The 24526-nt window shown below is 42.0% G+C and overlaps 1 protein-coding gene across 1 annotated transcript in view; it reads left to right on the top strand.

The window, feature by feature from the left end:
* FUBP3 (far upstream element binding protein 3) overlaps positions 1–24526 on the top strand; it is a 1726332-nt gene that overhangs the window by 1184144 nt on the left and 517662 nt on the right. The window contains exon 12 of the mRNA XM_044058146.1: positions 6357–6498. Within this exon, the coding sequence (XP_043914081.1) occupies positions 6357–6498 (142 nt within the window). The remainder of the gene's footprint in view (positions 1–6356; positions 6499–24526) is intronic.

Here is a 24526-nt window from a genome sequence, read left to right as displayed (position 1 = left end):
CTTCTACAGCTTTTTTATGGGTGTAGCTACTAAAGATATTTTGGAAGCAGCTACTTGGAGTTCATTGCATACTTTTTTCTAAACATTACCACCTTCCTCTTTATTCCAAATCTAGGGCTGGATTTGCCACTGCAATCTTACAGGGCATTTTGGCAGCTCCCAATGCTTTATGATTTTGCCAGCCTCCCTTTGCCTCTGCTTTGGGATTCTACCCATATGTAAGGACTGCAGCAATGTGAGATGAAGAACATAGTACAGTTTTGTACCTACCATAAATGTAGATGTTCGAAGATCCACATTGCTGCAGTCCAATTTACCCTCCCTCCTTCCCTCTGTAGTTTGGAATGGTTGTATGGTTTGGGTGGTAGCTGTTATTTGTACATGCCTTTTGGGAAGTATTCTATTTTTGGCTGTGGCCTTTCTTTTTAGGGCCTTCTGACATCTGGGGCAAGAAAAGACTGAGGATATGACGTCGGTCATGCGCTTTTATACCCTGACGCTCTGATGTCAGATCTGAGCGCCCATGACCGACGTCAGCCTAATACTTTGGTATTCGGGCCGACCGAGGACAGCGGACTACCCATATGTAAGGACTGCAGCAATGTGGATCTTCGAACATCTACATTTATGGTAGGTACAAAACTGTACTTTTCTTTTCACTTCTGTTTATTGGTCCAAAATAGCATTATATTTACGATACCTGGACGACATACTCATTTTTTGGAAAGGGAACAAAGAAGAAATCCAGGAATTTGTGAAGATGGTGGTCTATATAGAGACATGTACAAGTTGCTCCACATATTATGTATGGAAGGCCATCAGGAAACGTAGGGAACGAATACTGGAACACATAAGGGACATCAAGAACAAAAAAACAGTGAGTTCATTATATACACACAGCCAGAAATGTAATCAATTCAAGAGATTTATATTTTTTGTAATTGACAGAATTCCAAACAACAAAAGAGGGGGTGATGACAAAAATTTATTGGAAGCCGAAGAATGTGTATGGCAACTAAGATTGGATGCCACCAACCCACCAGGAATCAATGACCACATGTCCATTGCCAGCATATTAAAACATAAATCCTATTGTATATGATTTATTTGACATATCTGCTATGTGGTGTTTTTATGGACTTGTATTTATTTATTTATTTATTTACATATTTATACATATTTTTAAGCTTAATGTTTTATTATCACATCAGTTGTTGTTTAATAACTGCTATTTTATTTGTGATATTTATGATGAAACAATATATGTGTATATATATATATATATATATATATATATATATATATTATATACAATAGATTTTATATTATATCATACATTTAATATTATCATACACAGTATGACAAAGTCGTGAATGTATATAGATATGAGTTCAACTATAATATTTTTAGATCATTATTTTTTTATTCCTTTGTATTTTTAAACAAGAACAAAGTTAGGTTCAACTAATGTATCTAATTACATTAATTAATTGGAGTCATTTACTGGTTGCTGCATTAGGGCGTTGTGTTTCTTACTGTGTATATTAGGAGGTTGTATTTTATGTTTATCATACTCTGAATATGCCACTGTGGTTATGCGCTTAGTACTTGTTATTGGATTTTTATTATTTTTTTATCAAGTTTGAATAAACGGGAACCTGCATGACACTGTGCTGCCTCTGTTTGTGTTAACAGTATTGGGTTCTGGTGTTATTTTCTATTGTGGATGATGTGTTTTTGGAATCAAGCTTGACTCCTGACTCCTTACCTCTGGCTCCCAGCAAGCCTGACAGATATTACAGGGTCCCTGACTCTCACAAATTTTTATTTAGAAACCCTGCTGCTGACCCTGAAACTATTTCACAGGGTCCAAAGGGAGTTAAGGCCTCAACAGCAAAAAATCCTACCCCTTCTGACAGAGATTCACGGGCACTGGATATATGGGGAAAGAAAGTTTATACATCTGCAACCTTGAAAATGATGGCCTTAAACTGCCAGTTTCATATGCTCAAGTATCAACAACATGTTATGGGATTGCTGAAACAGAAAATGATGATGATTTCAGAATGTGCAGTAAATAAAGAATTGTAGGGCTTACTGCATGCAGCTGAACAAGTTGGAAAGCATACTTTGCAATGTGGTTTTGATTCCTTAAAGGCCTCCTGCAGGGCCGCAGTTACTGGATCTGTGATTAGGAGGCATGCCTGGCCAAAAGTGCAAAATTTGCCTGATCATGTTAAAGCTAAATTACTGGATGCACCTTTACAGCATGATACTGTGGTATTAAGGCAGAAGAGGCTTTAAAGAAAATGGAAGACAAAGCTAAGTCTAAGCAGACTGTATAAGACTTCTGAACAAGTGCGGCCACAAAGATTCAGTAGACACTGGCCTACAAAAAATGGTCCTTTCTTGTGTCCGACAGAGCTCAAAGGGGTAAATCCAGATGCCCTAAAGGTTCTAGATACCAGGCACAAGATTCTTACAGGTCAAAGCAATGGGGCGCTTCTACCTCCAAATCTGGAGGAGGTAAAGCGCAACCCTACAGAAAACAGTCCCAATGACTTCCCTCTGCCATCACCAAACACTTACCTTTTGGCAGCACCCTTAGGGGGAAAATTAGCACTTTTTGCTCAAAATTGGCAGTTAATAACCCAGGACAAGTGGGTGCTAAACATAGTATCACAGGGATACAGATTCCATTTCCATACTCTGCCAATGGCAAACGGTTGGCCGGATCTGCCAAAAAATGAAAGGGCAGAGGCACAGAAACAGGTTACGTCCCTCATGGATATGGGGACTATTCAGCCAGTACCAGAACAGGAAAAAGGTCAAGGTTTTTACTCAAGACTGTTCTTGGTACCCAGAAAGGACAAGTCCTGGAGGCCAATACTGGATTTATCAATTTTGAACACATTCCTGGGCATTCCAAAATTCAAAATGCTAACTTTGCAGCAGCTTCTGCTCATGCTGGGCAAGAATGCTTGGCTGGTGACATTAGACCTAAAAGAGGCATACCTGCATGTCCCATTAAGGGAAGCTTGCAGACGATACCTCTGTTTCAAGGCTGGCTTAATGCATTACCAATTCTCTGCAATGCCCTTTGGCTTATGTACTGCGCCCCGGGTCTTTACAAAGTGCCTGGCACCAGTAATTGTTTTTTGCAGACAAAGTAGTATACAGATATATCCTTACTTGGACGACTGTCTCATTCAAGCAGAGAGCAAGGACATTCTTCTTCAGCACCTGGCATTTGTGAAAAGGCTTCTAACATGCCTAGGGTACACAATAAACGAAAAGAAATCACAACTGGTACCCTCTCAAAAGATAACATTCCTGGGTGCAAGCTTGAATACAACTGCCCAGATGGCTTTCCTCACGCCAGACAAACAAAGGCAACTGACTATTTACTTCAAACTGTTGGCAACAAAAACCCAGTTGTCTGTAAGACAAACTCTGCAGGCTTTGGGGTCCATGGCATCCTGCATCCTACTGATTCCATATGCAAAACTGCATATGAGGAAACTTTAGTGGTACCTAAAAAGTTTATGGGAGTCAACATTGTCAGTCTGGAAACAATAATCCCTCTCATTCCCTGCCTACAACAGGAATTTCTATGGTGGGCAAAGGCATGTCACCAAAACATGGGATGGGCCTTCACTCTACCCCCTGCCAGCCAAACCTTAACAGACGCATCAGATTATGCATGGGGGGGCCCACCTGACGGGAAGATGCATTCAGGGCATATAGACCTCAAAACAAATGCATCTGCATATCAACCAAAAAGAGATGCTAGCTGTTCAAAATGCCCTGACAGCCTTCAAGGACTTACTTCATCCAGGACAACTACTGATAAAGATGGACAACACCACGGTTATGTGGTATATAAACAAGCAGGGAGGCACGCACTCATACCCCCTTTGCAGATTAGCCATGGCACTGTGGGACACAGCTTTGACTTACTAAGTACATCTTCAAGCTCAATTCCTGCCAGGAAACCAAAATACTCTGGCAGACGATTTAAGCAGAAACCTTATGGACCCTCACGAGTGGAAGCTAGATCCACAAGTCTTCAGCATGATAACAGAGAAATGGGGGAGCCCGGACATATATCTATTTGCCTCTCCTCAAAATTATCAATTGAAAAGATTCTGCACAAGGATTTATCACAGACAAGCATGGAAAGTGGCCACCCTATACTTCAGTTGGAAAAACCTATCGGTTTACACCTTTTCTCCACTGCCTCTTCTTTCCAAGATCCTCCTAAAAGTCACACAAGAGAAGCCAAAGATGATATTAATTGCCCCGGACTGGCCCTGCCAATACTGGTACCCAATCCTAAGGAACTTGTCTCAGTACCCAGCTTGGACCTTACCTCAAAGATCTTAATTACTGTCCCAGCAAAACAATCAGATCCTGCACAGTCAGTTCCAAACACTGAACCTGGCAGTATGGTTAATCAGGTAGTTATGCAAACAACACCTCTCAGTAAAGCTCTGATGGATGTCATTTTGGAAGCCAGAAGGCCTACTACTAGAAAATCTTATGCTGATAAATGGAAGAGATCCTGTGCTTAGAATCAAGCACAAGGAACTGATACAGCAAGACCAAATATTCCTCAGATATTACAGTACTTGACTGAGATGCTTGACAAAGGCATATCTTTCTCATCAATAAAAATCCATGCCTCTGCCATTTCGGCTCATTACAATACAGAGACACCAATCGTTTCTCATCCTTTACTAAAGCAATATCTTAAGAGGAGCCAAAAATGTAAGGCCTCCCAGAAGATCACCAATACCTGCATGGGACCTCAATTATGTGTTGGAAAAGCTCACCCTGCCTCCATTTGAACCAGCTGCTACTGCAGATCTAAAGTTCTTATCATGGAAAACAGCTCTGCTCCTAGCAATTACTTCAGCAAGAAGAGTCTCAGAGCTAAAGGCCCTCATGGCTGTGGAGCCTTTTATTATATTTTACCCAGACAGGGTGTCTCTGAGGACTAATCCTTCATGTATGCCTAAGGTGATTTCCACTGTGGCTCTTAACCAAACTATTCATCTGCCAACCTTTTTACCCAAATCCATAGAACAAGGGGGAGAGAATTCTGCATTCCTTGGACGTACACAGACAGCTAAGATTCAACTTGAGCAGGACTAAAGCTCTAAGAAAAACTGAGCAATTACTAGTGACATATGCTGCAGGATCAGAAGGAAAGGCTATTTCAAAGCAGACTATTTCAAAGTGAATAAGCCACTGCATTCGTTTCTGCTACTTACACCATGGCAAACCTGTGCCCAAGGGCGTTAGGTCTCATTCCACCAGAGCTGCAGCTACTTCAGCAGCCTTTCTCAGAGGAGTACCAACCAAAGACATTCTAGAGGCTGCTGCTTGTAGTTCTGTTTATACCTTTACAAAGCATTATAATTTGCCTCTCTACTCTAAGTCCAGGGCAGGCTTTGCCACTGCAGTTCTGCAGGGCCTTATAGCCGCCCCTAATGCTATTTAGCTCCAGCCTCCCATCCATAGCTTTGGGATTCTACCCAAATGTAATGACTGCAACAGTGAAACACGAAGAACATAGTACAGTTGTGTACACTTACCATAAATGTAGATGTTCGAGTGTATTCACTGTTGCAGTCCAGGTTACCTGCCCGCCATCCCCCTTTCATTCTGGAGTTTCTTTCCTTCTCTTTCTTTTACAACCTATGTGGTGTATTTGCTTGTAGATGAAGGTAACGTTTATGTTGATGCATGTATGTATATATATTTTTGCTACCTTTTTGGGGGCACCTGACATCCGGGCCAAGAAAAACTAAAGAAAATGGCATCTGCTGCTTGTTTATACCCCTGACGTCATGGAAGAGGAGACAGCAACCGACGCAGGACCCAAGACTTTGGAATTCAGGCGACTGAGGGCAACCTGCCAGCAGATTACCCAAATGTAATGACTGCAACAGTGAATACACTCGAACATCTACATTTATGGTAAGTGTACACAACTGTACTTCACGGATTATTTGTAGTATACAAACTTGTAGTAGCATTGCTGCAGTCAGTTTACACATTTTATTGAAAAAAAGGTTGAGAGGTATCTGGTCAAGAGCTTTAAATGATGTGTAACTGGTGTTTTGTAGAAAAGGGGGTTGAACTGGAGAAGCACAGATTCTTAAGCATTGCCTCTTAGCTTGATGATTGTTTAGTGATTTGACTACCTTTAAAAGAAAGTGTTTAAGCGGATTATGAATTAAATGCAAACCGATCTTGCTGTATGAAAACAAGCACTTAAGCTGAGTTAATGATGCATTTTAGTAATTCATATTGATTAATATGATCCTAACTTTGTCTCCCTTTCTAAGGAAAGAGATAGTTTTGGAAGTTCTACTAGTATTCGTGGTCGAGGTCGGGGTCGTGGTGAGTGGAGCATTGGAACACCAGGCGGAATGCAGGAAGTAACTTACACTGTTCCGGCAGATAAATGTGGCCTTGTTATAGGAAAAGGTAAGAACTGGATTTTTAAAATAAGTAACCATTTTAGATGCTTGTTTTTTTAAGAATTATGGGTACTCCTTGGAAAGTGAACTGTTATTTTTCATGTGGTTGAATAATTCTTGGAATTAGGTGGCACAGTGGTGCTTTGAGGAGCATTGTCTCTCTACAGCATGAGGTTTTGCTGATTCAGTTCTCAGCTGGGCTACCATCTATACAAACTTTTCATGTCCTGCATGTGTTAGCATGGATTTTCTCTGGATATTGCAATTTCCGTTCCCCATCAGAAACATGAAGTAGGTGGATTAACTACTGTAAAGTGTGTGTGTGTAACAGCGCTATTTAGAGGAAATGCATGGCAATTTTCTTAAGGTTCTGTGCTTGCCTTGAGCATCGGTTCTTTGTGTAGTCATTATAGGAGTTGGGTGCAGCTTCATAGCAATGGATGGAATTTTGAGATTTTTTTAAGAAGAATTTGTGAACAAATATGTATTATGGAATGCTCTTGCTATACTTGTGTCTTTGTAAGACTCATTCGTTTGATGATAGAATTCACAGCAGAACAATATTCTGGTGGTATGCCACCAGGTTTTGCATGATTGCAGCATCGTCGGTTGCCGTGAAGTATGGGTTTACATGGAAGGATTCTTCCACTCCCCACTTCTTCCTCAGCACATTGCTGTATATAGTTTACCCCTGTCAATTTCATACTTCAACTTCAATCTTTTTACCTCCATTTTTTTTTTTTGTTAGGGACAGTTTTAACTTCCTCTTTGACCTGTCTAGGGTGCTTTTCTTCCTCGTGTACATGCACTGTATCTTGCACTGGTAATTGTGTTGACTAGACTGATGTAAACATATGTTTGACCCAGAGTATGACATGATTAACTGCACCATTTGTCAGGAGTTTTGACCAAGAGAAGGGAGGAAGCCATGTAGGTATATCAGGCCATATAGAAACTTGTGGTATTACAGAAGGCCTTCCACCATGTCTGTGGAGTTGCAGTAGCAGGGCAGCAAGACACAGCTTAAAAAGAAGAAATAGAAGCATGTCCACAGATAGAAAGAAGTGGCATCCTTTAACTTTCAAATGCAGTATATGCTTTCAGTTTCAGTTGCTCTATGAAGGTAGTCATTCGGACCCTGGCCCTGATGCCTGCTATTTTTGGGACCTCTGAAGTCATCCTCAGAGCCTACATGCCTATGGTACTGAACACTTTGCACTAGAACAAAGAGAAGGCTTTGAGCTCCTCCCTGGATTCTGGTTCCCTAACATCTGTATCTGAGTGCCATCTGATTGTCAAAAAAGGAAGGAAGGAACCTCCACAACTATTCTTTAGGAAAACATCACACTGCAAATCCCTCACAAGTGTCTAAACTCTTCTGTATCCACATGCACTATTAAGGACCCTGGAGTCTTTCCTTTGGCTGACATTTTACCCAGACAAGTGCCCCCCTGAGTAGGTCTGTCCTACATAACTCCAGCTGTACTCCCTCTCAGAATTTGGCTAAGCTAGTTTAGGGTTTCCTTCATTTTCTTTGTACCCTTCAGCCAGACTTAATGCAACCCTCTATTTCAGTGGCCCCTCCTCCTAAGAATCCAAGTGAAATGTGCCCAGTGATAGAGACCAGCTCATTTGATTGTTACAGGATGGAGAAACTGGACTGTAGGTCACAACTGTCCTTGCTGTTGTTTAAATGTGGTACTGAGGTTGCACTGTGCTGACTTGTCTCCAGAGACCTTCCGTTTTGGACATATGTGCATATTTGTAATATAAATTATTTTTATAGTTATAACGATGGATATGTTGTGTAATACAGAATGTTTTACAAGTAGCAAGTAATTAGTAAAACTGTGGTTCAGAAGTTGTATTACCATGTGTTATGACTGTAAAATGCATCCCATAAATTATCTACCTTTGTACTGTAGTGATTCCTTTGCTAACATATTTTAATGTATGGGAAGTAGGTTAGATGTTGATGTTTAAAAAAAAATATGTGATGCTGTGTAAGGAATTGTTAATACATATTACAAAGTTGGGTACAGTGATAAGACGGTCATCATGCATAGCCATTTCCAATTAAATGTTAGGTTTTCTCTTATTTGTAGGGTTCTGCTTGGACCTGATGTCATAAGGTAGAGTTTTCTGTACTTTTGAAACGTACTGAATACAGTGAATCTCCATACTGGTTATTAGGCTTTTCAGTAGGAAATAATGTTTGATTTTTTAATGTAAGTAGTATTGGTAGGTTATGGATATAAATTAACATTTGAATGGTAGGACATTCTTCAGCTGTATGTAGTATATGACGTAACATCTTAAGTTGTAATGCTATACTGTTAACTATTTGTAGACGTTTTATTGTTTTTAAGAGTGGTACAGTGATTACCAGTATTTGGGGATGTTTACTTCAAAGCTGACTACATTGTAGCATTGCTCTGATTTGTTTAGACAGGTTTTATTTGCATTAGTTTTTTTTGCTTCATTCTTGGTTTAAGGTTATCCAATTTCAAGTATTGGTCAGTAATGACTGACAGTAGTTTAGTTTGTGAGACTTGATCAGTGTTCTTTTTAAGAATGTAATTTTGATAGTCATTTCTTATGAGCGATGCCTGGTATGAAGATTATTTTTTTTTGGGGGGGGGGATTATTTAGTAGTGATTAAGGTTGATCTAAGTTTCTAATGTATCAAATGACTATCTCATTGTTTGAAATTCTGTATTTTTGCTGAAGCCATAGTTGAATTGTGTGCATATTGAACTAAGCTGGCTTTGGCTATGATATTGTACATATTAATGAATATTGCATTAAGTAGTTGGCCTAATGTTGATCCTTGGGTGTCACAGACTGCTATTGATAAGGAAGATTCTGTTTTGCCATTTTACAGATGGGAGTATTTACTTAAATTTTAACTCCTGAATCAGTTTATTGTAGTACAACTCTTGATGTGTTCTGATAATCTTTTTGGTGAGGTACTATCAAAAGTTGCCTGTGGGTGTAAGACTATAGATGTAACCAAGCATCTGTTGATTCTATTTGCATTTATTTTGCTGAGCAATGTTCACTCTGTACTATCACCCAGTGTTAAACAATGTTTGTTGGGGTTATTAAGTTATGTAATTTAAATGAGAAATGATGTGTTGATAAATGCACCTTTCTAAGATTTTTGGTTAAAAGTGAGACAGTGGCTGAAGGTCTGTAGTTTAACAAGTCTATAGAGGTGTCTCCCTTGTGTATAGGTGTTGCAAGGCATTGCTTCCACAGTTTAGGAATATGCATTTTAAGTGAGCTTTGTTTGAGGATTGCTATAGCATAGTCACTGACATTTGCTGATAAGTGTAGGTACTCTGAATAGAGACTGAGTGCTAAGGAAGTCAACACTAGCTTCAGCAATTTATGTAGTCTGTGGTTATTGACGTTAAGCTAACATTGTCGTAATTAAAGAATTCCAACTCTGACATTGATATACTTGGTTTAATAAGGAGAAAGCTATATTTATGAAATATGAGCATAGCTTGTTCAGTTGGTAGAAGGTGTGACACCCCTGCACTGGCCCAGTAATCAAGGAGCCTCAATCCTCACCACTAGCACCAGTGAGGGACATGCACATTGGGAGGATGACAAGTAACACACACAGTAAAGTACAATTTCCCTTAAGAGCACACACAGATCACAGTCCGTCTGGGGCTTGTGTCTCCCTCTCTCTCCAGATCCCCAATAAAACTCCCCACTGGCACAGCTATAGAGTTGAGAGTTCTTAGCCAGGGTCCCAACACTCTGTCCAACCAGTGCTTTGTGCCCCTACCCAAGTAGCTGACACACGCACATACACACACTTTGAGATTTGATTTATATGCACACACACCTGGGAGAGGCTGGCATAGGTTTGCTAGCTATGCCCCTTTCTGCCCAGACTGTAAGGTAGTTATCACTGCCAACAGAACCCCTTATCAGCTACTTTAAGGCCCTTCCCAAAGGGTGACCTGTCCTACTGTGTGATACTGTTATCCAAATGGTAAGTGTGACCAAGACTAAGGCTTTTTAGGAGTGGGCCTGTACAGTGTCACCAAATACATATGCAACTATTCTGAGAGCTTAAATATCTCTAAACAAACCAGCCACAATTAAAAGGTTTAAATATGTTTAATAATAAAAGAACAAGACAATACTCAATAATTCGACAAAGTGACTGCAGAGTTCAGAATCACGGGGAATATTTTAAAACAATATTGCAGGAGAGTCTCAACTACAGAAAACATCTAAACTAATTTTTACTATATTTCTATCTATAAGAGAGGTTGCTGTACCCTGGTTACTTGTTAGCAAAGCAAGTGCTGATGAGAGGATGTTTCCAGGTCCAAAGACAAATACAAAATGCACAGTCTCTGAGAGAGTTCCCAAGTTAATAGCAGAACATTACTGCTGGGTCAGCTGGATGACATCACTGTTTGTCACCTGCCTTCAGTTCCCAGGCTAACAGATGCCAACAGAATTTTTAGCATCTCTGTGTGAGAAGTACATACCTCTCAGAAGTTTGCCTAGAACTGGAAGTCGTAAAACAGTTATTTTACATTTTAAACATAGTAATCATTTGTTTCAAGACAATAGAAAGAAACTCTTAGCTCTAGACATCCTGTCTCCTTGCTGCCTTAAGTTGTATAGCACATCGTAAAACACTTTTAACTAATTTTCTTGAAGTTTTGCAAGTTAACTTTGTGTGTTCCAACTTCTACCATTAATATAGTTTATATACATTTCTATTATTTTCCAGTAGGGTGCACAGTGGTTACATTCTTGAAGCTCAGTACATAACATACAGTTCAACACACATTTCTGCACCATTAGGTTAATATCCACATAACATATAGTTCTCTTACATGTGTAAGACAAGCCTATGGATCATATTAATATTCACAAATGTCATATTATTTACAAAATTCTAGATAGCTGGGCTGGCAGTGCCACATTTCTATATAAATCATATTAATATTTTCAAGTGACATATAATTATTTACAGAATTCCAGCTAGCTGGACTGACAGCATTTCGGTTTATCACGGAAGGTTTGGCTGAGTTTGTTTCCCTTATTTAAGTAATTAAATGATCAAGTTCCAGAATGTTTTAGGATTGTTTGCTTTTCTAACTTGTAGATGTGACTGAATTTGTTTCCCTTATTTAAGTAATTAAATGATAACGTTCCAGAATGTTTTAGGATTGTTTGCATATGTAACTTGTAGATTTTGTTAATCGTTCTTGATCCATTTAAGTTTTTGGTTGGTTTCAGACATTGCAGGAAGGTGAAAGTGCAAGCCTAGCTTTGTTGCATAGAAACTGTATACAGCCTATTTGTCAGTTATCAGTAGGTCAGAAAAGTTATACTACCCATTATCACAAACTCCCACACAATGGCTTATACTGTGTCAAAAGTGAGGATTATTCCATTACAGTGGTGAATACAGTACCTATAAAGAGTTATGTGCAGTGGGTGTTAACTGTAAATGTGTAGTGCTTGCATATTAGAAAAAACAGCTAGTGTTCAATTGTTTGTGGCTGTCAAGATGAGTTTCTATAGCCGACAGTTAACAGTGATCTGCAAAGATCGCTGATGACAGCTGTAGATTTACGGATGCCAGGTGCAAGTTAGAATATGTGACTAGTGTTAGCCAGATTTTTGCTGCTGTCAAAATGAGATTTTTCTCAATTTGGTAACAAGGTACATTAAAAAGTCATATACAAAGATGTCTGACAGCTTTAGGTGTGAAAGATTTGGGGAGAGATTACATTGTTAGAAAGTACAGCTAGTGCTAGCCAGAATGTTTACAGCTGTCAAAGTGACTTATTTTAGTCAGCCATCTGGAGTCTTTAACTGTGTACTGTTGCATCACTGATATCTACATTACAGCCATTTGAAGGGAAGATTACTGCAGTACTGCAATGTGTGTGAAAGACTGGAGGATAAAAGGAAACCTTTGGAATTAGTCAAACGCAGTTCACTTTCATATTGTCAGATGTAATGGAAATTGTCCTAAAAGTAAGGGCCATTTCTAGTGGAGACCTTGAAGAGGCAAACAGCCCTAAGTAAAGACCACACACACAACAAAGTGGCAGTAGGAAGATGGATGTCTGGGAGCATCAGGGCTCAGACTGCAGCAGCAAGCAGCAATGAACAGAACCAGCCTCTTCCTTCCCTCTCTCCAGAACTCGTCCCTAATCCTATAATCCCACCCTTCCCCATCATGGTCAAAGGATGTCAGTCTGGCTGGCTTCTTTTTGCTAGACCTAGTTAAGCATAACTTCAGACAGATGGATACTCCAAATTTTCCTCAGAAAATAGAAACTTCCCTTCATATCCAAACTGAAAAGGAGTGGACTGCCATCTTTACCAGAAGTTGAGGAACATTTAGTTTCATCTCTCTCGACAGAGATGCTGCTCTAAGCAATAGTAGAACATGTGCCATTCAACTATGATAGTGAATAATTTTACTCCAGACTGCTGCTGCTTCTGTGAAAAGGCTTTAAATTTTAAGGCCCTTTTCTCCTCTTCTGGGGTCTCAGGCCATGCTGGGGAACTTCATCTTCAGGAATACCTACCTCCAAATCCCTATTTTCAAAGGGCACATAATAACTGAGGTTTGTAGCAGGAGCTGTCACTATCAGTGTACCTCCTTGCCTTTTAGTTTTGGTACAGTGCCCAATTTTTTTTTTTTTTTTTTAAGTCTGGTGCCAGTTAGGCCTCACTGCAGGATGATAAGCATCCATATTTACCCCTTACCTGGATGACTTCCAGATTCATGCACAATCCCAGGAAAAGATTGGGGGAGAGAACTGGAGCATACTCTAAACTGCATCAACAGACTGTTTCTTCCTGAACATAAGTCAAACCTGTGCCTAGCCAAGCAAGTGACTTTGGATGTAACTCTGTAAGGGTTTACTGGCCCACTTTTCAGGACATAGTGAGGAGATCAGGGTAACAGCCAGGTCCCTTGTACAATCCAAAATGTCCATGCTTAGACTAGCTTTTGAAAGACCTGTTACCCTTTTGCTCACTTTTTCTTTGGGGACATGCTGTAAATCACGAGGGAAGTTAAAAAGCCAAATTGAAGAAAACTGTACCAAGCTAAATGGAAAGTAGTCTGTCTGTTGCCAAAGAAGGAACTTTGTAATCAGAGCAAGTGGAGGTCTTCATTTCTAGTCTGTGCTTCAGTGTGTGTGTGTGTGTGTGTGTGTATATATATATATATATATATATATATGTGTGTGTATATGTGTGTGTGTGTATATATATATATATATATATATATATATATATATATGTGTGTGTGTGTATATATATATATATATATATATATATATACACATATATATACATATCTATAGATATATTTTTATATATATATATATATGTATATATATGTATATATGTACATATGTGTATATATATATATATATATATATATATATATATATATATATATATATATATATATATATATATATACACACACACACACACACACACACCTCTTTGCTGCGTCAGCATACTTGCCTATTGACTTCCCACTGGCATCCAGGCACTCAATGTGCAGCAGTCCTTGATGGGCATGATTCACCTAAAGCCTCCTAGAAAGGGTTTTGTCCCCAGTCTGGGGTCTCAACTTTGTGTTGGATAAACTAATCCTGTTGCCTTCTGAAGCAGCAACAGCTTATGTACCTCAATTTCAGTAACTGGAAGACAGTATCCTAATAACTGTAACCTCTGCTAGAAGACTCTTTGAACTGTAAGCAGTCTCGTGTAAATGAGTTTTTTTACAGTTATATAAATGCAGGGACTCTGCATATTAATCTCCTCCTTTATACTAAGCCATAGCTCTGAACTAAGTACCTAGCAGTCAGTGTTCTTTCCTAATGCCCAAACTAAAGAGAAAAGAATCTTGCACTCCTTGGATGTGCATAGACAGTTGAGGTACTACTTAGATCTGTGTTTCTGAGGGACCTTAAATTGCTTGCCTGTCCTGCAGGAAAGGGTAGCAGTGGTCATTTCCCTTTTTTTCCCTCAAGCTGTCAAACTGCCTTCTTTTGACAAAAAGCAACATTCTGAAAGCTGTAATGTACATGTCCAAGTTGTCATAATCCCCCCAGCAAGGTTACTTATAAGGAAACTTGACTGTATCTCACAAGTCCATGGTGCCAACACCTTTACACACTTTAGAGAGAGTGACTCCCTCTCATCTGCACTATCTGCAGGAAATTCAGTCAGAGGGCCAGTCCTGGTATGCCTTTTGTCAGGCTTAAGGTGGGGGTAGATAATAACCACAGATGCCCTCTGATTTTGTTTGTAAGCTAAGCTTAGATGCCAGATGGGGCCATGGCACTGTGAACAGCTGGTAGGAGGCTAGATTCATTAGTGTTACAGTTGCCATTCTTTTTGTGCTTTAGGTCTTCAGACTGTTCTTATCTGTGCCACAGCAATGTTAGGTCAACCGACAAGGGTTCTGTTGCAGGCTAGCAATGTTGGCTTTTGGTATGAATTCAGAGTAGAACATCTATCACCATAATTCTTTAAGTACAGAACACCCTAACATTTCTAAACAGGTCTGCATCCATTCCCAGTAGATAGAAATTGAACCCAAGAGCCTTTGACAAAATCAACTTGCTTTGGAGTACTCTGGAGATGGGCCTGTTTACTTTTCCCCCCAAACTTCCATCCCCTGGAAGAGAGGCCTTCATGTGCCCCCAACCTTTTTATACTGAGGAAGGCTATGTTTGACCTCGCCCATTTTGATCCCACTTGTACCCCATTGCCCAAGACAATAGTTGATTTTCCCTGCACATGGAGTTAAGTGGAATACATCCGAGGGTCTTCCACATCTTGTGCGTCCTTCTCACAGAAATGACTTAGCTTGGCAAACTCCATCCTAAAATATCTGCAACTTACATTTTGAAAGCTAGACAGTAATCTCTCAAATCCTTTTCTCCTGCAATCCTAAGTGTCATTGTGGACCCTAGGCTACTAGAAAATTGTTTGGCAAAGTGAATCAAATTCTTAATTTGGTACAACTCTAATAGCATTTCCCCTGTGTGACTATGGTTCAGCAAGCCATCCTTTATCTTTTCTGCCTTATTTGAGAATGACCTTCTTTTTAAATCTTTTTAAGATTCACTTGTCTGGCATTTCAGCCTGTCATTAAAACCACCATTAGCAACAATATCTCCAGTAAATCAATTTTTAAAAGGGCTACTGCACACTGACACCAACAACAAAGCTGTTTCCTCTTCCTTGAGATTAGATGTTGGATTTGAAAAAGCTGACCCTTGCTTCCTTTAAACCTGTAAGCTCAGTCCCTGTATAGTTCCTTTCCTAGAAGTCACTGCTTCTGTTAGTTATTACGTCATCTAAGAGGATTTCAGAATTGCAAGTCCTTATGTGCAAGAGATGCTTTCTCTGTTTCCATCTGCTTTTGTCTTGCCTCATACCTACTAATATAATTTTAATTGAGGACTGTAATAAGAGCACCAGTTGAGTAGAATCCAAATGCTTGTCTAATGTCACTTGTTTAAAATTCTTATTCAGTGCAGGAGGTTACTGGGGCGTTTGTAGTTTTGCCCTTGCCGCTATGTACACCTTATAGTTAATTGCATTAGGTCTGGAGATGCAAGGTTTCTACCCCACATAAAAATACTCTGTTTCAAAAAAATCACTTTGTTTTTGTCCATCTTATTTTGTAGTTGCATTTCTTTTGCTGACATGGATGCATTTGCCATTTTTCCTCTTTTCTCCCTGTAGTGCAGTCTGCCTTCGGTATTTTTACCCTTGTTATGGAAGGTTTTTTTTTTCTTTGTCTGTGAGATGAACTGCAGATGTTCATTAAGTGGTCCTTTTTTTTTTTTTTTTTTTTAACTACTGTTATTAATTTTCTCCCATTCGTCTAGGCCTGATACCTTGGTCATTTTAGAATGTGATTGCCCAGTTGCTTTTAGGAAGGTATATATCCTATTCTGCAGTGTAATTGATTTGCAAGTGTATGCACAAAATTTATCTGCTTGCGTCCCCCTTAACTGTGCACCCTTATTACTGCCTTTGTGCCTGAGATGGCGCATGTCGTATGATACCTTCTTGAGTAAACCAGCAGTTCCATACATAGCAAGTTAATGCATGGGACTGTATTGCATAACTTTGCTTCATGGAGGCTTGTTTTCTATTGTAATATCCATTCAAGAGGTTGGGAACCATAAACTGAAGGGTGCTAAATCTGCCTGCCATCCAGCATCATTTTTTCATTCCCAGGAAGAGGTTGCTGGCTGCACTGATGAAAATTCATTGATGAAAATTCATTTGCCGTGCCAGTGGGCCTCACATCGAGGTATATTGGCTACTAGCCAGCATGTAAGCACTCCATCATCCCTAATGCACTGACAGTTGCATCATTCCTGACTTGATCTGTCTGTTAAACAAAATGGTTTACTTGGAGTCTTGTGTCTGTAAGCCAAAATCCTAGCCATTGATAAATGAGGTAAATCAAGTCAGATGTCCTAAGAAATACTCAGTCTAAGGATCTAAACCTCTTGTGCAACATCAACAAAATGGTTTGGAGGACAGGTGCATCTCGCAGAGGATGCCTGTGCTCTCCAAGAGATTTCCCATCCGCTTAAAACAAATTGTCCATATTCAAGCATAACTTGGATCTGTGGATGGGAAACAGAACATTTTTACCAGGACTGCCCCCTGTACTACTACTGGACAGAGGCAGCTCCTAAATGCTTTATCCCTTGCACGTGTTCCCGCAAATTATCTTTGTTATGATCCCAGTTATTCTCATTAGAGAATAGGGGTAATGTATAATTGTCAACCATGGGATAGGTAAGGCCAGTCTCTAACCAAATGCAGTGGGGTTAATTCATTCACTAGGCTTAAAACTGCCCACAAGGGCAGCTAGCTTAGTACTTCGCTATGAACCTATGCGACAGTCTCTTACAGTTCATAAGCTTTTTGCATACTTTTGTTTGGGGGGGGGGGGCTGCAAAGTTGGATTCACATTAAGTACAAGGGGGAAAAAAGCTGAATTTGCAGTAGTGCAGGCCCTTATGGCACACACATTTAATACTGTTTGTTTTGGAGGTGCACTTGAAGCAGTGTGAAAAGTGTTTAAGCAAAAGGCAGAGCACTGATAGCTTTGTCTGTATGTTTGGGTGGGGTGTATTCTGGAACAGTTTCTAGTCCTGCAGGTAGTCCTATATTGTAATAAACCAGTAGCGAAAACAATGCTGTAAAGTGAAACAGGACTGCTTACTGCAGACTTCTTGAACAAGTCAAAAATGCCAGGTAAAAGATTGATTCTGTTGGAATTTTTCCTATCCTGCGACCCTGCTACTTCCAGAAATGAATCTGGGAGCATTTTAAATCTTCAGTGCCTCAATGTGGTTAGTCCTTAGTTTTGTTACCAGTTGGGTTGCCCTTTGTGCAGAATCAAAACATTCTGTTCTCTGAATACATGTGTTTTCACCTTTGGTCTACAGTTTTTCTCCACTCCAGAGACAATGCTGATAGGGTATTGATTATCCTTTATATTGTCTCTGTAAGTATGTATATATGTATGCATGCTTCTTGCAAGGGGGTGGTAGAATCCCATTCAAGACTGCTTCTCTGCCTTGCACCTATTAGATGCTGGGATAGGCTTTGGCTCCCACCTGTCTTGTTGCAGGGTAAAACACCTGCTCTGAGTGCTTCATTTCAGCTGTATTTTTTCCCTTTCCTTAAGGAGTGATGAATGTTTATTTTCATATTTTTCTTTTCTCTTTAACCACTCTGTAAAGTCTTACAGTCAGTCAATTGTTGATCATGTAGAGCGGGGTTACATTTGAAAGTGATGGAGTGAAATTTCCCATTTACTGTTTGGCAGTTTCTAAACCAGTGACTGTTTTTCTCAAAAAAATGCATGTTAGCTTTAAGAAATTGTTTGGGGTACTCAATATGTCGAATGTTTTGTTTTTGTTTTACTTTTCTGGTGACTGAAACCAAATAGTGTTCCTTTTTAACTGCCAATTTCCATGACAAAAGCAGAAGTATTGACAGATAAGGCAGCAGGTTTGGAGCCTGTCATTGCCTCCTTTTAGCTGCTTTGATTAATTGCTTTACAATTTCACAACCAGTCAGAGCTGCAGTTGGGTTCTTACTGCCCCCTGTCATGCATAAGAATGGGACAGGCTGCTGAATAAATTTGTGGACAGTGACTATATGCCAGATTGATTACCTCACTTAGTTTTGACTTTTGCAGAGGGTATTAACCTCTTGATACAAAAAGTTCAGTGATGATTATTGACCAGGTTCTCTTCATCTGTGTGTGCCCAAGAAAGTAATGTTTTTTTTGCAAAACAGTTCTTTGTCAGTGCTACTGTCTTCACGTGATTGTGTTTGAGTCTTCCAAGTTAATGATATAAGATTGGACACTCCATGTGTATTTATGCATATGGGCTGTTATATTATGCCACCGTTCTGAACTTTTATTTTACTCAACAAGGAAGGAGAAAAATGCATATGCAATAGCACCAGTCTTTTTTTTTTTCATTTGCCAAATTAGTTTTTCTTTTCTATACATGTAGGCACGCTTTGGAGATGTACCATCGCAGTATCAATTTACCATGTTTCTGAGTAGTTCAAAACAAATTTTGAGGATAAGATAACGTTAATAAAATATGCATATGCTTACGGGTCTATATCACACAGTCGAAGTTACTTAACTTTGAACAACTAATGGTCGAACCATTATGTTCGAAGTTACATAACTTCGACTACCTAAAAAAACAAAGGACAACAAAATAAGCTGTTGTAAGATGGGGGGCAAGACCCCCTGTACCCCCTGCTACTTAAATATACCAACTCTGAGATCACACCACATTGAAGTGAATGGAAACCTCTGCCTATGGAGATTTCCGTTCACACGCTTGAACTTTTGCAAATTCGAACATATGGTCTCGACCGTATGTGGTTCGAATTTGTAAAAGTTCATAGGTTCATACTAGGCTATCTGCCCTAGGGCATTTATAAGCCTAGCCAGAGTGTGTTTGGCTTTCGTCACCCATTTTAAATTAATTTTGCTATGCCCTTTTTCGAGGTTAGTATACTGTGCCTCTGTTTAACAGTGGAACAGAAGTGATACCCGGGGTAAACCTACGATCTCCCATCCACTCATCAAGATTCCTCTTGAAGAGAGTCAATGAGGGACTCTGCCTAACCAGGACTGGGCTTTTATTCCAGAGTGAAGGGAGCCTCTGGGTTATGAATCTGTCCCTCCAGCATGTCCTATTTATTTCAGTGCTGAGGTTCAAGTCTCTCGAGCGCGTAGCTCGATGGGTTTTGGATTTTCTGAGGTGCAGCATGTCCATTAATTCCGGGTTGGACATGGCTTTATACGTCAGGCACAGATCGCCTCTGAGCAGGCGATATGCCACTGAGTAGAGCTGGAGTTTCTTTAACCGGGCAGCATATGGCATCTGTTTGAGCCCTTTGATCCTCTTGGTGAGGTACTTTTGGGGTCTTTCCAGTTGCTGTAGGTGTCTGGTAAGGTACATCCCAAAAGGGACATTGTACTCAATTATGGGCCTGATGAGGGATGAGTAAAGAGGCACGATGACCTCCCCTGATCTAGATGTGAATCCCTTCATGATTAGGTGGGCTATATAAAATGTTTTTCTAACCACTTTGGCCACGTGGTTGTCAAATGAGAGATTGCTATCAACTTGGGTCCCCAGGTCCCTAATTACTACTACTGTACTTAATGGATTACCACCTATGTGGTAATTTGTGGGCACTTTGTTTTTGCCAAAGGGGATGACTATACACTTTTTGGCGTTTAGCTTGAGGCCATGGCTCTGGCACCAGTTGTCTGTTTCTGTGAGGCCCTTTTGGAGGATGCTTGTGTTGGCTGGAGAGTCGATTATGGCGCCCAGTTTGCAGTCATCTGCGAACCTAGTCAGCCACAGTCCTTCCGTGTTGGCCTGTACCTCCGAGAAATATATACCGAACAAGAGAGGTCCCAGGACTGAGCCTTGTGGGACGCCACTTGTAACTGGTTTGGAGTCTGACATGGCTCCAGCAATTCTAACCATGTGGGTTCTGTCCTTGAGGCAGTTTGCAACCCATCTAGTGACATAGGGGTTTATATTTAAGCTGGTGAGCTTATCTATAATGCCCGAGTGGGGGTATTGTATCGAAGGCTTTTGCGAGGTCCAGGTAGGCTGTGTGGACCCACCTTCCCCTCGTCAATGGCCTTGGTGACTGTTTCAAAGAAATCAACCAGGTTTAAGAGGCAGGATCTGCCCTTAACAAAGCCGAACTGGGTAGGATCCAGTGTCTGTAGGTCCCCAATATCTTTATTTATGAGGTCCATGATGATCCTTTCCATAGCTTTGCAGACCAAGCTAGTCAGGCTTATGGGGCAATAGTTTCCAGGATCCGTTGAGGCACCACCTTTGTGGAGAGGGACCACTGTTGCTGTACGCCACTCTTTGGGTACATATCCTGTAGTAAGGCTGAGATTGAACAGTAGTTTTATGTTTGGGTTTAGCTCTTCTTGGAGTTCATGTAGGACGCAGCCCAGGACGCAGCCCAGGACACCGTCTGGTCCCATTGATGCTGTGTTTTTTGCTTTGGAGAGGGCAGCTCTTACCTGAGCATCTGAGATGTCAGGGGGGCAGCACTCTTCTGGGATAGATATTTGCCCTTTTGGTGGGGAGGGGGGGAGAAGTTTGCGCTGAACCTGTCAGCTAGGATGTTGGCAGTGTCTGTGGGTTCGGTGTACTTTTTTGTCATTTTGGACTAATTCTGAGCATACCTGGGAATTCCCACCCAGGTTCCTAACATAACTAAAGAAAGCCTTGTAATTATCCTTAGTGTCCTGTGCAGTTTTTCTCTCGAAGCTGGCTTTAGACGATTTTATGAGTGCCCATAGTTTTTTGATAATACTGATCTGAGATGCCTTCCCTTTTTGGGATTTTGCGCTCTCATGTAGTAGCTTCCTCCTTCTATTGTATAGTTTGTTTATGGCTGGGGTCCACCAAACAGGACGTCTGCCTTTGGAGGATTGGGTCTTGGTTTTATTTGGGATTGCATGATCCATGCATTCCTGAAGGTGTTCATAGAATGCGTTTATAAAGGATTCTGCGGTCTGGGCCGTATTTTCCACAGACCCGGGGGCTTTGAAGGATTCCACCTCAGTTTTGAGGAGTGCGAAATTTGCTTTAGAGAAGTTTTTCACTGTGGTTTTCAGGGCAGGGGTGGAGTCGGGATGTGAATATCCAGTGAGATTAGTTTATGGTCTGATCTTACCAGTGAGGGATACATTTCTGGTCTGGAGCATAGAGTCACCATGCTGATGATGATCAGGTCCAGTATGTTTTCCCCTCTTGTGGGAGTGGTAACAAGTTGATCTGAAGTAGTTACTTCATTTGCTCTGTAACCTGTGGGTATCGGATCCGATCTCGGATCCGAGCCGGCAGCTTTCCAAGCTACAAGATCCGAGCTCCTAGCTCCTCCCCTACCCATAATCCCCTGCTATGTGCTAGATTACCACAGATCGTTTTTTGCCGCGGCTGAAGCAGCTACTTTTGAAGAGCTCCTTGGCTTTTTGGTGAGATTGAACCTTTTTTCTTCTTTGTGTAAAAAAAACAAAAAAATCTTTTCTTGTGTGACTGTTTAGTTTTCTTGGGTTAGTTAGCGAAAGTGTAGTTAGTTAGGTACCTTTGTTCCCCCCTTTCTAACTAGTTTGTTTCTGTTAGTTCCCGCCTCCCCCCTCTTAGTGTTTGGGTGTGTTTTTTGGTGTGAGTGGTGTTATGGCTGAAGGGCCTAAGGCGGTGTTCTCAAAATGTACTGAGTGTGGCCATAAGCTTTCGCCGGCAGATGGCCACACTCAGTGCGTTTTATGCTTGGGGGTGGCCCATTTGTCATCGGCCTGCACAATGTGCGCTGCCTTTAATCCCCGAGCTATTAGAGACAGGAAGAACAAGCTGATCCTGGCGGGCTTGTTGCCTCGGGAATCAGCTTCTTCTTCCTCCCCCTCTCAGGCACAGACTGTCTCCACAGCCCTCGTGCCTTCTGGGCCCCCGACTCAACCTGGGACTCAACCTCCCTCTTTGGGTTTGAGTTCGGGGGATTCAGGTACCTCCACTACGGTCGAAAAAAGGCATAAAGACAAGGGACAAGTCCCACAAAAGGCGGGCTGAGACTCAACCCTCAGCCCTGCCGTCTAAGCTGACTAAGTCTCCCTCGAGGGGCTACGGATCCTCCCCCTCTCGGCTCTGTTCACCTCATTTTTCTCCAGAGCTGGAGGAGGAGGATCGGTCTCCCTCGAGGTCGTCGTGGCGACCCTCCCGGCCCGCCTCGACGACTTCAAGATCAACAAGAAGCCTCACTGAAGCAGATATGGATCGGATGATGCGCCGAGTCATCCAGACCCAAATGCAGATGGGGGTGCTCTTGCCCCCTCTGGGGAGCGCCCCATATTTGCTCCGATTACTCCTTCTCCGACCCGTTTTCTGGTCTCGGAGTTATCGGATCTGGGCCCTTTCGGAGCCGGGGATTCGTCGGCGCCAATAGCTCCGATCGCTTCGCCGACTGTGCCTTCGAGTCTGTCGGATCCGAGCTCTCAGGGCCGAGGGCTGAGCATCGGATCCGGGGGAGTTGGTGTGTCTTCGCCCGTGTCGAGCACACCTCTCTCTCGGCTCCGGCTGCATCGGCTCCGACCCCGATCCCTACCTCGGAGCCGAGGAGATTGCTCTCGGAGCCTTGCGAGAGTAGCTGTCCTTTGGCTTTTGAGGTTGTGGAGAGGGTACTGTCGAGGACCTCCAGGTCCCCGGTCCGGGCGTCGGATCCTCCCGTACCCCAGCTGCATGTGGGTCTATCCTCCATCATCCGACCATCGGGACAGCCTGCCCAAGCACTCCAGTTGGCTCCCTTAGAGGAACAGGACCCCGTTGACGAGCCCTCTTCGGACAGTCCCACCGAGGAGGTTCCTCGAAAATGTTGGTGCAAGAGGAGGCACTTGGACTCCCCCGAGGCCGTCACAACCGACACGGATTTAGATGAAGGGGGAGGTTCCCCAAGGTCACCCCCCGAGGATGTCTCCTTCGGAGACATCATGGAAATGTTGCGTATTAGAGGGGGGTGGTCTGCCCAAAAACCTTCTGCAGATGAATCCGTGTTCCTGGATGCGTTTGAGGCAGGCCCTTCTACCTCCTGGGTGTCCCCCCCGGCTGACCTCCTGGTAGACCTCATTACTACCAGGGCGTGGAAGGAGCCCGACACAGTGGAGCCAATCCCGAAGCGACCCGACAAGATCCTTAGCCCCCCAGTGGATAGATTGTCTTGGGCCAAGGGAACACCAGTGGATGCCATGCTGGTGGCAGCTGCCACCAAGAGAGAACTCGTACAGGAGAGCTCTTCGGTTCACCCGCCAGATAAGGAATCTCGAGCACTGGACCGCATTGGGAAGCGGATGTTTAGTTCAGCGACCTTTTCTGTAAGGGTGCTTAACTACATGGCACATACCATTAGGCTGCAACGAGACTTAATTAAGGAATACGCTGCAGCCCCCCCGGAGTCCATGTCGGTCGAGGACAAAAAAGTTTTCTCGACTCGTATGGCCCCTCTAAAGTCCATCTCTAACACATCCATGCGTCTACTCTCCTATGCCACGGAGGGAGCCGCTAGGGCCAGCAGAGCCGGGGTGGTCTTGCGACGTTACTCCTGGCTCCGTCTTTGCGATTTTGCGGATCCCTTCAAGGCGTCCTTCGCGAATGCACCCTTTGACGGATCTTCGCTCTTAGGCAAGACCGTTCGGGAGACGCTGGTCCAAAGCGAGAAGGATGGGAAGACGCTGTCTGCCATCGGGGTCCGCTTCTCTAATCCCCAACGATCCTTTTCTAGGAATCAGAGGGGACAAAAGAAGCTGTGGTTCCGTAAGTCCCAACAATCCCATCCGGCTTCGGACCCCTCGTCCTCTAGAGGCAGAGGAGGACAAGGAGGACGCCAGCCCAGAGGCAGAGGGG

Source organism: Protopterus annectens, chromosome 16.part0 (genome assembly GCF_019279795.1).
Source record: "Protopterus annectens isolate FY-2018-M chromosome 16.part0, PAN1.0, whole genome shotgun sequence".
Classification (NCBI taxonomy): Eukaryota; Metazoa; Chordata; order Ceratodontiformes; family Protopteridae; genus Protopterus; species Protopterus annectens.
This window is presented reverse-complemented; position numbering and strand designations above follow the sequence as displayed.